Raw genomic sequence first — 13243 nt, 5'->3', positions numbered from 1 at the left:
ACATAGGTGTTCCTCTTGTCCAGGTGGGAAAGGGCAGCGTGGAGTGCAATAGTGATTGCATCATCTGTGGATCTGTTTGGCGGTATGCAAATTGGAGTGGGCCTAGGGTTTCATGCATAATGGTGTTGATGTGAGCCATTACCAGCCTTTCAAAGCACTTCATGGCTACAGACGTGAGTGCTACGGGTCTGTAGTCATTTAGGCAGGTTGCCTTTGTGTTCTTTGGCACAGGGACTATGGTGGTCTGCTTGAAGCATGTTGGTATTACAGACTCAATCAGGGACATGTTGAAAATGTCAGTGAAGACACCTGCCAGTTGGTCAGCACATGCCCGGAGCACACGTCCTGGTAATCCGTTTGGCCCCACAGCCTTGTGTATGTTGAACTGTTTAAAGGTCTTACTCACGTCGGCTACGGAGAGCGTGATCACACAGTCGTCCGGAACAGCTGATGCTCTCATGCATGCCTCATTGTACATACATGCATTGGTGTATTTGAATCATGTCTGAGCCCATACATTAAAAGCGCAATCAGCAGTTGAAACAATATCAAAGTGTACTCCCCACTACTGTTTCAGTAAAAAGCTGAGGGATGAGGCTATGGATGCAAGGACTGTCCAGATTGACCATCCCTGATAGCCAAATTATGGTTTTATCCGTGTTCTGGGGCTAAATATTGTTTGTTTACATTTACTTTATTTATAAACATTGAAGTATAACAAGCGTATATGTTGAGTTCTGATGGGGTACGACAGTTGAATTGAAGTAATGAGCAATTTATAAGTTATATTCTATAAGTTAAATTGCCCCTTTAAAGGCTTTTAACTTTCAAACCCACGCAAGTGCCTGGCCTTTTGATTTTAGGTTATCATTTTTCCTTTTCATACTCAGTTACCGTACCTTGTTGGCGCTGCTAAAGAACGCATTGCTCTCCTGTAAGTGTGCGAGGCGGCCCATCATCAGGTTCCAGAAGTGCTCGTGCAGGGCTCTGAGAGCCAGACTCCTCTCAGAGACATGTCCCGTCTCAGCCCGGCTCTCTGCTTCCCCCGCTAGCAGCTCTGAGGCCTTGGCCAGCAACTTCTCCACCAACTCACTCCAGTCCTGCAGGACAGGATGCAGGCACACACAAACACACACACACAGACACACATACAACATGCATTATTATAAGAGCACAGTATGATTGATATCAGAGGAACTAACATACTTTTTGAGAAGGTCCAGTCACACAAATTCCCTAGGTGGCAAAACGCCGTATGGATATTGTCATTTATCGGCATAGTAACAAACCCTCACCTCTCAACCCATGCAACCCCAAACTGTTCAAACTGTTTACACCCCTCTTGAGATCAAATAAATTGCAGTTTTAAAGCACATTTCCTGCAATTCTACACATTGTGCCATGGAGCGATAGGAACATTTAGCCGTTTTAAAGGACATTTCTTGCAATTCTACACATTTTCCATGTCTATTGTGTGATACAACGAATCAAATGAAAATAACAGTCAAACCCTTAGCAAATTTGTTCCCCATAATATATTCATATTTAAAGTATCATACCTTGGATTTCTCTTCAAACTTCTTGTATTCCTGAAGGAGCTCTTCATTTTCAGTGAGAGTTGAGCCCAAATGATCTCTTTCAAAGTACAAGTCAGCATTGCTCTTGAACCAGTGGGTTACCTGAAAAGAATACAATGTATTGTCACTACAATCAGTTATTCATGAACTTATACTTGGGTAAAGGTGCAACAGATCAGGTAACATGTTACTACAAATGAAGAGTTATATGCTTCATGACTGCTCTCCCTGACACTAAGCAGTGGATGCATGTTTACACTGCCAATAGTGAGTGCATACAGGGATTGAAACCACAACCCTGGCGGTGCATGATACCGAGTGGCGCAGTGTTCCAAGGCACAGCATCTCTGGCTAAAGGCGCCACTACAGACCCTGGTTTGAATCCAGGCTGTATTACAACCGGCCTTGATTGAGAGTCCCATAGGGTTGAGCACAGTTGAACCAGTGTCATCCGTGTTAGGGTTTGGCCAGGGTAGGCCATCATTGTAAATAAGAATTTGTTCTTAACTGACTTTCCTAGTTAAATAAAGGTTAAATAGATAAAATAAAATGAAATGCTCTACCAACTGAATCACACGTGATAGAGTAGCAAGCCTTTATGAAGCACAGCCCGAGACATCTGCGCTTTCATCATCTTAACACGACCCCTTATGGCTCAACAAGACTGATGGTATCATATTTTCCTTGGTAAGTATTCTCAGTTCAATATCAGATACACTTTCTAATACCATACTTATTATTCAAAGGTCATGCCACAGAACATTTATTTCTACTTGCATATAAGGTAGGTAAAGGTTTTAAGTAAAAAGTCGATTTCTAACATGGATTGATCTTGGATATTGACATTTCGTGACTCACTTCCTGTTCCTGCCGATCCCATTGGTAGATGCTGAGGATGACTTCCAGGTCAAGGAGCTGCTGCTTCATGTGCTGATCCACCTGTCTCCTCCTATCCTGCAGTATCTCCATAAGACTCTCCACCCGGCCACAGCTGCTGTGAGCCCCCTGCAAAGCCTCGCTCCTCTGTAGAGCCTCCTCTGTCTGGAACTCTCTCAGGAAGTCTAGAAGATCATGGCTCTTATTCAGAACCAGCATGGACTTCTCCAGGAGACCTGGGGGGAGGGAGGAAAAGAGAGAGAGAGAGAGAGAGAGAGAGAGAGAGAGAGAGAGAGAGAGAGAGAGAGAGAGAGAGAGAGAGAGAGGGAAGAATGGTTTATTTGCTATTACTTGAAAGCATTTCATAGTACCAATAGCTGCAAAGAGCTGAATTACTTCATACTGTAACATTTACAATTTTCTCATTAGAAAGACACTCTTGTTTATAACCAGCATTGACTTCTCCAGTAGACCCGAGGGACAGATATGGGTCAGAATAGGAAAATATGATTTAATTTGCACATACAACATCTTTGAGCAGACGCTGGACATGTGTAACAATATGTATACTCCTCCACGTATTTATTTGGATAGTGAAGCTAAAAAGTTTAATTTGTCTCTATACTCCAGCATTTTGGATTTGAGATCAAATATTTTATATGAGTACAGTGTCACGTTCTGACCTTTATTTCCTTTGTTTTGTCATTATTTAGTATGGTCAGGGCGTGAGTTGGGGTGGGCAGTCTATGTTTGTTTTTCTGTGATTTGGGTATTTTTATGTTTCGGCCTAGTATGGTTCTCAATCAGAGGCAGGTGTCATTAGTTGTCTCTGATTGAGAATCATACTTAGGTAGCCTGGGTTTCACTGTGTGTTTATGGGTGATTGTTCCTGTCTCTGTGTTTGCACCAGATAGGGCGGTTTTGGTTTTTTCACATTTCTTGTTTTGTTAGTTTATTCATGTATAGTGTCTTTATAAATTAAACATGAATAACCACCACGCTGCGTTTTGGTCCGCCTCTCCTTCAAGTAAAGAAAAACGTTACATACAGAATGTCACCTTTTATTTTAGGGTATTTTCATACATTTTTAATTTTTTTGATTTCATCTTTATTTAACCAGGTAGGCCAGTTGAGAACAAGTTCTCATTTACAACTGTGACCTGGCCAAGATAAAGCAAAGCAGTGCGACACAAACAACACAGAGTTACACATGGAATAAACAAGCGTACAATCAATATCACAATAGAAAAAAATAAAGTCTATATACAGTGTGTGCAAATGGCATGAGGAGGTAAGGCAATAAATAGGCCTTAGTAGCGAAGTAATTACAATTTAGCAAATGAACACTGGAGTGATAGATGTGCTGATGATGATGTGCAAGTAGAGATACTGGTGTGCAAAAGAGCAGAAAAGTAAATAAAAAGGTAGATTGGTTGGGTTATTTACAGATGGGCTGCAGCAATCGGTTAGCTACTCAGATATTTGATGTTTATACATATCTGTTTTACTGTTTAGAAATTAAATGCACTTTATGTATTCACCATTTTGAAAGTGTCATGAGTATTTGGACTAATTAATTCAATTAGACAAAAAATGTTTGGATTTGTTCCCATATTCCTAGGACACAATGACTACATCATGCTTGTGACTACAAACTTGTTGGATGCATTTGCAGCTTGTTTTGGTTGCGTTTCAGATTATGTTGTGCGCAATAGAAATGAATGGTAGTTAATGTATTGTGTCACAACTTAATAAGAAACACAACCAAAAACAAACTGCAAATGCATCCAACAAGTTTGTCGAGGCACAAGCTTGATGTCGTCATTGTGTGCTAAGAATATGGGACCAAATACAAAACTCTTTACCAAATTTAATGAATTTGTCCAAATACTTGACACCTTCAAATGGGGTGGATTAGATACATAAAGTGCTTTAATTTCTCAACGGTAAAACAGATATGTATGAAAATACCCTCAAATAAAAGGTGACATTCTGTACTGCCGCCGCATATAAAACATGTTATCTAAAATCCAAAATGCTGGAGTATAAAGCTAAATTAAAAGTTTGATCCAGCTTTGGGTCGCGTAAATACATCTGTTATAGATCAATTTGTAAAGTAAATAACACACCTCACACTAAAGTGTAATCTCTCATCAAATACTATCATGAGAAAGAGTGCCTGTTGTTTCTATGACCGTTACGATGGCATGACATAATGACATAATGACCCCTGTGGCCCTTAGCAGCCTCAACCAGCTCATGTGATCGACGACAACTAGCTTTTAGTTTACTGACATGTCTCAGTCCTAGCCCTGTGCTGTTGATATGACATGAACGCCACTCATTCTCACATCTAGCATATATCTATCTCTCCATTAGCTCTCAGTGCCTTGGAGACTGAATGGCAGGGTAAAATCCATCACATTTCAGGAACTTTAAGAGGAGAATGATTCTCTCAAGGGAGGGCAGAGGTGACTGAATGACTGTCAGGACCAGATTGAGGTTGTTTATCAAGTCTCAGACATCTGGAGCAGTGATCAGGATGTCATTACTCAAAGGGAATAAACACATTGTTTCTCTAAGGGGGGCATTACTGTAGGTGTATCAGTATATACTCACCTCTCTTCATAACACTGTGTTTCAGGAGCAGTTCTTTCAGACACTCAGCATCTGCCAGCTCCTGTTCTCTGCTCTGGAACTCTTCTCCCTCATCTATTCTGATAGCAAACTGCAAGAGGTGGAGGAAGATATAGTAAATCTATCTGTATAGTCAGACAACAGAGTCATTTATACTAGCATGGGCTCTGTCTTTACACATTTATTCATGGAGATCTCGAAAGGCTTAATTCACTCACAGTAGATTTGATAGAGTAAACAAAGGAAACAAGAAGAACTGTTTGGTCAGGGATGAAACATGTAAAGGGCAGACAGTACAAACAGTTCTGCTATTTCAAAAAAACAAACTTTTCAGTCACATCTACAGAACCACCTGATTCCTGTATCTGTCACACAACCACTCATCATGTTTCATAATCATCACAATAATGTGTCTGCTTTGTGTGGCAGCATTTAGGGTGGCCATCATTTAGTGCCTGGGTAAGTTACAGTGGCTGTACAGTATCACACAACTAAATCCTCTTGGTTGGAGCCACTGTCATTGAACTAATAACAATGAAACTGCCCCATTGTGCCATATTTACAGGGCTCCGTGATACAGTGTCTATGACCTGTGTATTTATATTGCAGTAAAAACAGGATTACATTACAGCTCCTCATCATTTACACTGCTATTTAGGAAAATATTTTTCAATAACGTAATGCTAACAAAACTGATCAAACAATGTGCTGTTTTATTTTATGTTCTTTTTAAGCAAACTGGAGAGGAGGAAACAGATGTACTAACTCTAGAATAGCAGTAATAACAATAACATAACACTGGATGCTGTGTTGATATCATGAAATGTTACATTTCCTCCAACAAACAACATAAAAAATGAACTTTTCATTTCAGAACCGGTTGAAAGATCACTTTGTTACATGCTTATTACCGCAGTGAAAACACCTGAGGCATACATGTACATTAACTCAAAATCAGCTCTGATCTGTTAGGGTTACGGTCTATGTCAGCTCTATGTATGTTCTATGTAGCTATAATGTACCTTTAATGGCTCTGTTTCTGTTTGCCTGGCTCCTAACTCAAGTGCCCTGTCAAATAACTCTGAGGCCAGGTGTAGCAGAAACCAGCACTTCTCTAGAAGTGAGATCTGGGTATATGTATGGTCTATGTAGCTCTATGCATTCTCTATGTAGCTTTAACATCTCCTTTCTGTTAGCCCTCCTACCTCCAGGGCCCTGTCGAAGAACTCTGAGGCCAGGTGTAACAGCGACCTGCGCTTCTCTAGCATTAAGATCAGGGTCCTCCAGGCATCGCTCAGCGAGTTAGCCATGGCCTCGTACACCTCCCCTTCATTCTCCTTCTTCTCCTCTGCCATCCTGTCTGCCTCTTCCAGCAGAGCCCACACACCTGCCTCATGTTTCTGGCAAGAGAGAAAGGATCATACAAAAAAAGACAGAAGACAATAAGATATACCTGGTTCATTGAAGTATCTTCTCTGTATTAATAAAAAAACACATAAAATTACCATTTTTATACTTGTATTTAAATCAACATTGTTAATGGAGCGATTCTGTAACGCACTAGGCGTAGTGGGTGCGGAGTTGGGCGCAGGAGGCAGGAGGTACAGGGCTTTATTATGCACAGAACAAATAGTACTTGCCAAGATACTGGGCCCACATACACAAATGCCCAAAACCAGGACCTAACCAGTCCGGAGGGAAAACCCCAAAACAACACGCACTACCCCACAATAACACAGTGGAAAATCAAATTAAAGAGCAGGCGGGCCTAACGGCTTAAATAGCCCAACTAAAACCCAATCAAGAAACAGGTGTTACTAATCAGACAAAACAACAGAAAAGGGAAAAGGGATCAGTGGCAGCTAGTAGGCCGGTGACGACAACCGCCGAGCGCCACCCGAGCAGGAAGAGGAGCCACCTTCAGTTGGAGTCCTGATAGATTAATTTACATTTTGTTCAATTGCACTATTGTAAACTACACATTTGAAATTATATTTGTAGAAGTTCAAAGCCTTGCTGAATTAAAAGCAGTGGATGAACCAACAACATATTCCATCCCAAATGTAAATCTGTTTTGGATTGTTTTGTGGTAAAACCTCTTTAATTAGAGGGGTTGTTCAGAGGTCTAAATCTGTAGTAACTCTGATGTCTTACTGAAGATGACTGGAGATATTCTGCCTCCACAATGGAACACATAGGTGATAATTAAACTCATTCCTAACCTTCTATTTTGGAATCCTTATGGTCAAGGACATTGAGTCATGCAACTGTACATTCAAATCAATGTAACATTTTCACTTGTGCATAATCACAATAAGGAGCTGAATCTCCTTCTTATTACTGAACGAAGTCTCTCTGTGGCATTGGGACAATATGAGGGCTAAAATCATACATCTGATTGTGAATTAATAGTATTCCCATGTGAACAACTAGTCCCTCTTTTTGTGAGAGCTGGCACCGAACAGCAGGGCAGCAACAGCAAAATATGTCAGGAACCATCTGACCATAAGATTTAAATGTATAAGATCAATTGTTCACATGCTTAAGCCAATATTGTCATACTTGTATAAAATAAGATTGAACATGCTCAGCCCTCAGGCATAACTCAAACACCTGACAGTAGGTGGAAAAAGTGAATGAGTGCTTGGCACAAGGAAAGAATGGCCTGGATCAAAATAACCATTGTGCAGGAGTCTATAACAAGGCCAGGGGAAAAAGCTTTGACTGGAAATAATATAAATCAACATTGAGAGGGCTGCTGTGAACATGTAAACTTCCACCCAGGCTGGGGAAATGAAAGTGACTGAAATATCTGAGGTATCTCTGAGAGAAGAAAAGCATTCATGTTGTCTCAATGAGCTATAGTCAAACAAGGCCGGGACTGAAGAAGCTTTAATCACAGCCTAAATGTCATCACAAGTGACATATATATTTGGAAGTTTACATACACCTTAGCCAAATGCATTTAAACTCAGTTTTTCACAATTCCTGATAGTAAATCCTAGTAAAAAGTCCTCGTCTTGAGTCAGTTAGGATCACCACTTTATTTTAAGAATGTGAAATGTCAGAATAATAGTTGAGAGAATGATTTATTTCAGCTTTTATTTCTTTCATCACATTCCCAGTGGGTTAGAAGTTACACTCAATTCGTATTTGGTAGCATTGCCTTTAAATTGTTTAACTTGGGTCATACGTTTCGGGTCATACGTTTCCTGCTGACAGAGCTGGTGTAACTGAGTCAGGTTGGAAGGCCTCCTTGCTCGCACACACTTTTTCAGTTCTGCCCACAAATTTTCTATAGGATTGGGGTCAGGGCTTGGTGATGGCCACTCCAATACCTTGACTTTGTTGTCCTTAAGCCATTTTGCCACAACTTTGGAAGTATGCTTGGAGTCATTGTTCATTTGGAAGACCAATTTGCAACCAAGCTTTAACTTCCTGACTTATTTCTTGAGTTATTGCTTCAAATGATCCACATAATTTTCCTGCTTCATGATGCCATCTATTTTGTGAATGGAAACCAGTCCCTCCTGCAGCCAAGCACCCCAACAACATGATGCTGCCACCCCCGTGCTTCACAGTTGGGATGGTGTTCCTCGGCTTGCAAGCCTCCCCCTTTTTCCTCCAAACATAACGATGGTCGTCATGGCCAAACAGTTTCATCAGACCAGAGGACATTTCTCCAAAAAGTACGATCTCTGTCCCCATGTGCAGTTGCAAACTGTAGTCTGGCTTTTCATATGGCGGTTTTGGAGCAGTGGCTTCTTCCTTGCTGAGCGACCTTTCAGTTTATGTCAATATAGGACTGGTTTTACTATGGATATGGATGGCAGTGGGGTTATGGTATGGGCAGGCATAAGCTACAGACAACGAACACAATTGCATTTTATCAACGGCAATTTGAGTGCACAGAAATACCGTGACGAGATCAAGAGGCCCATTGCCGTGCCATTCAGCCGCCACCATCACCCATGTCGTATGGACCTGTACACAATTCCTGCATACTCACCAGACATGTCACCCATTGAGCATGTTTGGGATGCTCTGGATCGACGTGTACGACAGCGTGTTCCAGTTCACGTCAATATCCAGCAACTTCGCACAGCCATTGAAGAGGAGAGGAACAACATTCCGCAGGCCACAATCAACAGCCTGATCAACTCTATGCAAAGGACCTGTGTTGCGGTGCATGAGGTAAATGGTACTGATTGGTTTTATGATCAAAGCCCCTACCTTTTGTGACCAACAGATGCATATCTGTATTCCCAATTATGTGAAATCCATAGATTAGGGTATAATTTATTTATTTAAATTGACTGAGTTCCTTATATGAACTCAGTAAAATCTTTGCAATTGTTGCATGTTGCATTTATATTTTTGTTCAGTGTAATATGCCCAATGGGCAGCTCATCCTCGTGGCCCAGCATGGTCTCATTCGAATATGTCCAAATAGTGACATACAGTATCAATAACAGAATAGTGTACTTATGTTACCTAAACTGACACATTAGTTGTATTCCTAATGAGATTATTACCTTGAGTTTGATCAGGAGCTGCTGGTGTTCATCCAGCAGTTTCTTTGTTTCGTCCTGGTTGCTGCCGATCTCCAGCAGGTTGGGATTGGCTTCAGTCAACTGCAGCGTTACAAGTTCCCCACACTACAGTATAAAACACAGACACACACACACACACAACAAAACACACACTCAACTTTACGGAAGGAGTTGTTTGTTTTCTCCCTTGTGTTTTCAGTACATATTTCTTCCCATATTTTAGGAATAAATAGCCTGCCTGCGTCCATTGGATCAATGAATGTAATACTATGTATCAAAGAGACTCGTCCACGTTAAACCAGCAGGATGGAAAGGTCTGTTTGTGTTGCCCTGCCAAGGCCATGTTACATGTTGTTTATGTTCCGACTGTGAGCAGGGCAGGTTGGTGTAACATTATACCTGTGAACATCCACATGGTCTCCCTGTGAATTTCACAGTGTGTAAACACCGCTTGGAAATAGGTATGTATTCCGCAACCTGGGGCTCCTTTTCCACTATACTGTCGTGTCCCGGGAACACCCTCAGAATCTGCGTCCCAAATGACACCCTATTCCCTACATAGTGTACTACTTTTGACCAAAAGCCCTATGGTGAGTGTAGAGAGGGATATTGTTATCCACGTCGGCACCAACGATGTTAGGATGAAACAGTCAGAGGTCTCCAAGCGCAACATAGCTTCAGCATGTAAATCAGCTAGAAAGATATGTCGGCATTGAGTAATTGTCTCTGGCCCCCTCCCAGTTAGGGGGAGTGATGAGCTCTACAGCAGTCTCACAACTCAATCGCTGGTTGAAAACTGTTTTCTGCCCCTCCCAAAAGATAGAATTTGTAGATAATTGGCCCTCTTCTGGGACTCACCCACAAACCGGACCGAGCCTGGCCTGTTGAGGAGTGACGGACTCCATCCTAGCTGGAGGGGTGCTCTCATCTTATCTACGAACATAGACAGGGATCTAACTCCCTAGCTCCACAATGAGACAGTGAACAGGCTAGGTAGCAGGCTGTTAGCCAGCCTACCAGCTTAGTGGAGTCTGCCACTAGCAGTCAGTGTAGTCAGCTCAGCTATCCCCATTGAGACCGTGTCTGTGCCTCAACCTAGGTTGGGCAAAACTAAACATGCGGTGTTCGCCTTAGCAATCTCACTGGAATAAAGATCTCCTCCATTCCTGACATTATTGAAAGAGATTGTGATACCTCACATCTCAAAATAGGGATACGTAATGTTAGATCCCTCACTTCCAAGGCAATTATAGTCAATGAACTAATCACTGATCATAATCTTGATGTGATTGGCCTGACTGAAAAATGGCTAAACCTGATTAATTTACTGTGTTGAAAGAGGCCTCACCTTCTGCTTACAATAGTGACCATGTCCCCCGCTCATCCCGCAAAGGCGGAGGTGTTGCTAACATTTTCTTTTTAACTACGTTTTTGTCTTTTTAGCTTCTAGTCATGAATCTATGCAGACTACTCAATCACTTTGTATAGCTACTGTTTACATGCCTCCTGGGCCATACACAGCGTTCCTCACTGAGTTCCCTGAATTCCTATTGAGGCCTCACCTTCTGCTTACAATAGTGACCATGTCCCCCGCTCATCCCGCAAAGGCGGAGGTGTTGCTAACATTTTCTTTTTAACTACGTTTTCGTCTTTTTAGCTTCTAGTCATGAATCTATGCAGCCTACTCAATCACTTTGTATAGCTACTGTTTACAGGCCTCCTGGGCCATATACAGCGTTCCTCACTGAGTTCCCTGAATTCCTATTGGACCTTGTAGTCATGGCAGATAATATTCTAATTTTTGGTGACTTAAAAAATTCACATGGAAAAGTCCACAGACTCAGTGGGTTTTGTCCAACATGTTTACGGACCTGCTCACTGCCACAGTCATACTCTGGACCTAGTTTTGTTCCGTGGAATAAATGTTGTGGATCTTAATGGTTTTCCTCATAATCCTGGACTTTTGGACCACCATTTTATTATGTTTGCAATCGCAACAACTAATCTGCTCAGACCCCAACCAAGGATCATCAAAAGTCGTGCTATAAAATCTCGTACAACCCAAAAAATTGTAGGTTCCCTTCCAGACTCCCTCCACCTACCCAAGGATGTCAGAGGACAAAAATCAGTTTACCACCTAACTGAGGAAGTCAGTTGAACCATGCGCAATACCCTAGATGCAGTTGCACCCCTATAAACAAAAAATATTTGTCATAAGAAACTAGCTCCCTGGTATACAGAAAATACCCGAGCTCTGAAGCAAGCGTCCAGAAAATTGGAATGGAAATGGCGCTACACCAAACTGGAAGTCTTCCGACTAGCTTGGAAAGACAGTGCCGTGCAGTATCGAAGAGCCCTTACTGCTGCTCGATCATCCTATTTTTCCAATTTAATTGAGGAAAATAAGAACAATCCAAAATACATTTTTTATACTGTCGCAAAGCTAACTAAAAAGCAGCATTCCCTAAGAGAGGATGGCTTCCATTTCAGCTGTGATACATTCATGAACTTCTTTGAGGAAAAGATCATGATCATTAGAAAGCAAATGATGGACTCCTCTTTAAATCTGCGTATTCCTCCAAAGCTCAGTTGTCCTGAGTCTGCACAACTCTTCCAGGACCTAGGATCAAGGGAGACACTCAAGTTTTTTAGTATTATATCTCTTGACACATTGATGAAAATAATCATGGCCTCTAAACCTTCAAACTGCATACTGGACCCTATTCCAACTAAACTACTGAAAGAGCTGCTTCCTGTGCTTGGCCCTCCTATGTTGAACATAATAAACGGCTCTCTATCCACCGGATGTGTAACAAACTCACTAAAAGTGTCAATATAAAGCCTCTCTTGAAAAAGCCAAACCTTGACCCAGAAAATATTAAAAACTATCGGCCTATATCGAATCTTCCATTCCTCTCAAAGTTCTTTAGAAAAAGCTGTTGCGCAGCAACTCACTGCCTTACTGAAGATAAACAATGTATATGAAACGCTTCAGTCTGGTTTTAGACCCCATCATAGCACTGAGACTGCACTTGTGAAGGTGGTAAATTACCTTAAAATGGCATCAGACCAAGGCTCTGCATCTGTCTGCGTGCTCCTAGACCTTAGTGCTGCTTTTCATTCCATCGGTCACCACATTCTTTTGGAGAGATTGGAAACCCAAATTGGTCTACATGGACAAGTTCTGGCCTGGTTTAGATCTTATCTGTCGGAAAGATATCAGTTTGTCTCTGTGGATGGTTTGTCCTCTGACAAATCAACTGTACATTTTGGTGTTCCTCAAGGCTCCTTTTAGGATCACTATTGTTCTCATGATATATTTCACCTCTTGGTGATGTCATTCGGAAACATAATGTTAACTTTCAGTGCTATGCGGATGACACACAGCTGTACATTTTGACGTAACATGGAAAAGCCCCAAAATTGCCCTCCCTGGAAGCCTGTGTTTCAGACATAAGGAAGTGGACGGCTGCAAATGTTCTACTTTTAAACTCGGACAAAACAGAGATGCTTGTTCTAGATCCCAAGATACAAAGAGATCTTCTGTTGGATCTGACAATTAATCTTGAACTAGAACCAAAAAATGTGATCATATTACTC

General features: G+C 41.5%; 1 protein-coding gene across 1 annotated transcript in view; it reads right to left on the bottom strand.

Annotated features, from left to right (window-relative positions):
* ccdc141 (coiled-coil domain containing 141) overlaps positions 1–13243 on the bottom strand; it is a 44812-nt gene that overhangs the window by 26504 nt on the left and 5065 nt on the right. Inside the window, exons 2-7 of the mRNA XM_064944763.1 lie at positions 9626–9748; positions 6296–6490; positions 5073–5181; positions 2436–2689; positions 1560–1679; positions 900–1100 (exon numbers count right to left, since the gene is read on the bottom strand). Of these exons, the coding sequence (XP_064800835.1) occupies positions 900–1100; positions 1560–1679; positions 2436–2689; positions 5073–5181; positions 6296–6490; positions 9626–9748 (1002 nt within the window). The remainder of the gene's footprint in view (positions 1–899; positions 1101–1559; positions 1680–2435; positions 2690–5072; positions 5182–6295; positions 6491–9625; positions 9749–13243) is intronic.

This window comes from Oncorhynchus masou, chromosome 29, assembly GCF_036934945.1.
Source record: "Oncorhynchus masou masou isolate Uvic2021 chromosome 29, UVic_Omas_1.1, whole genome shotgun sequence".
NCBI lineage: Eukaryota > Metazoa > Chordata > Actinopteri > Salmoniformes > Salmonidae > Oncorhynchus > Oncorhynchus masou.
Note: the sequence above shows the minus strand (reverse complement) of the source record. Positions and strands in the feature narration are given on the sequence as shown.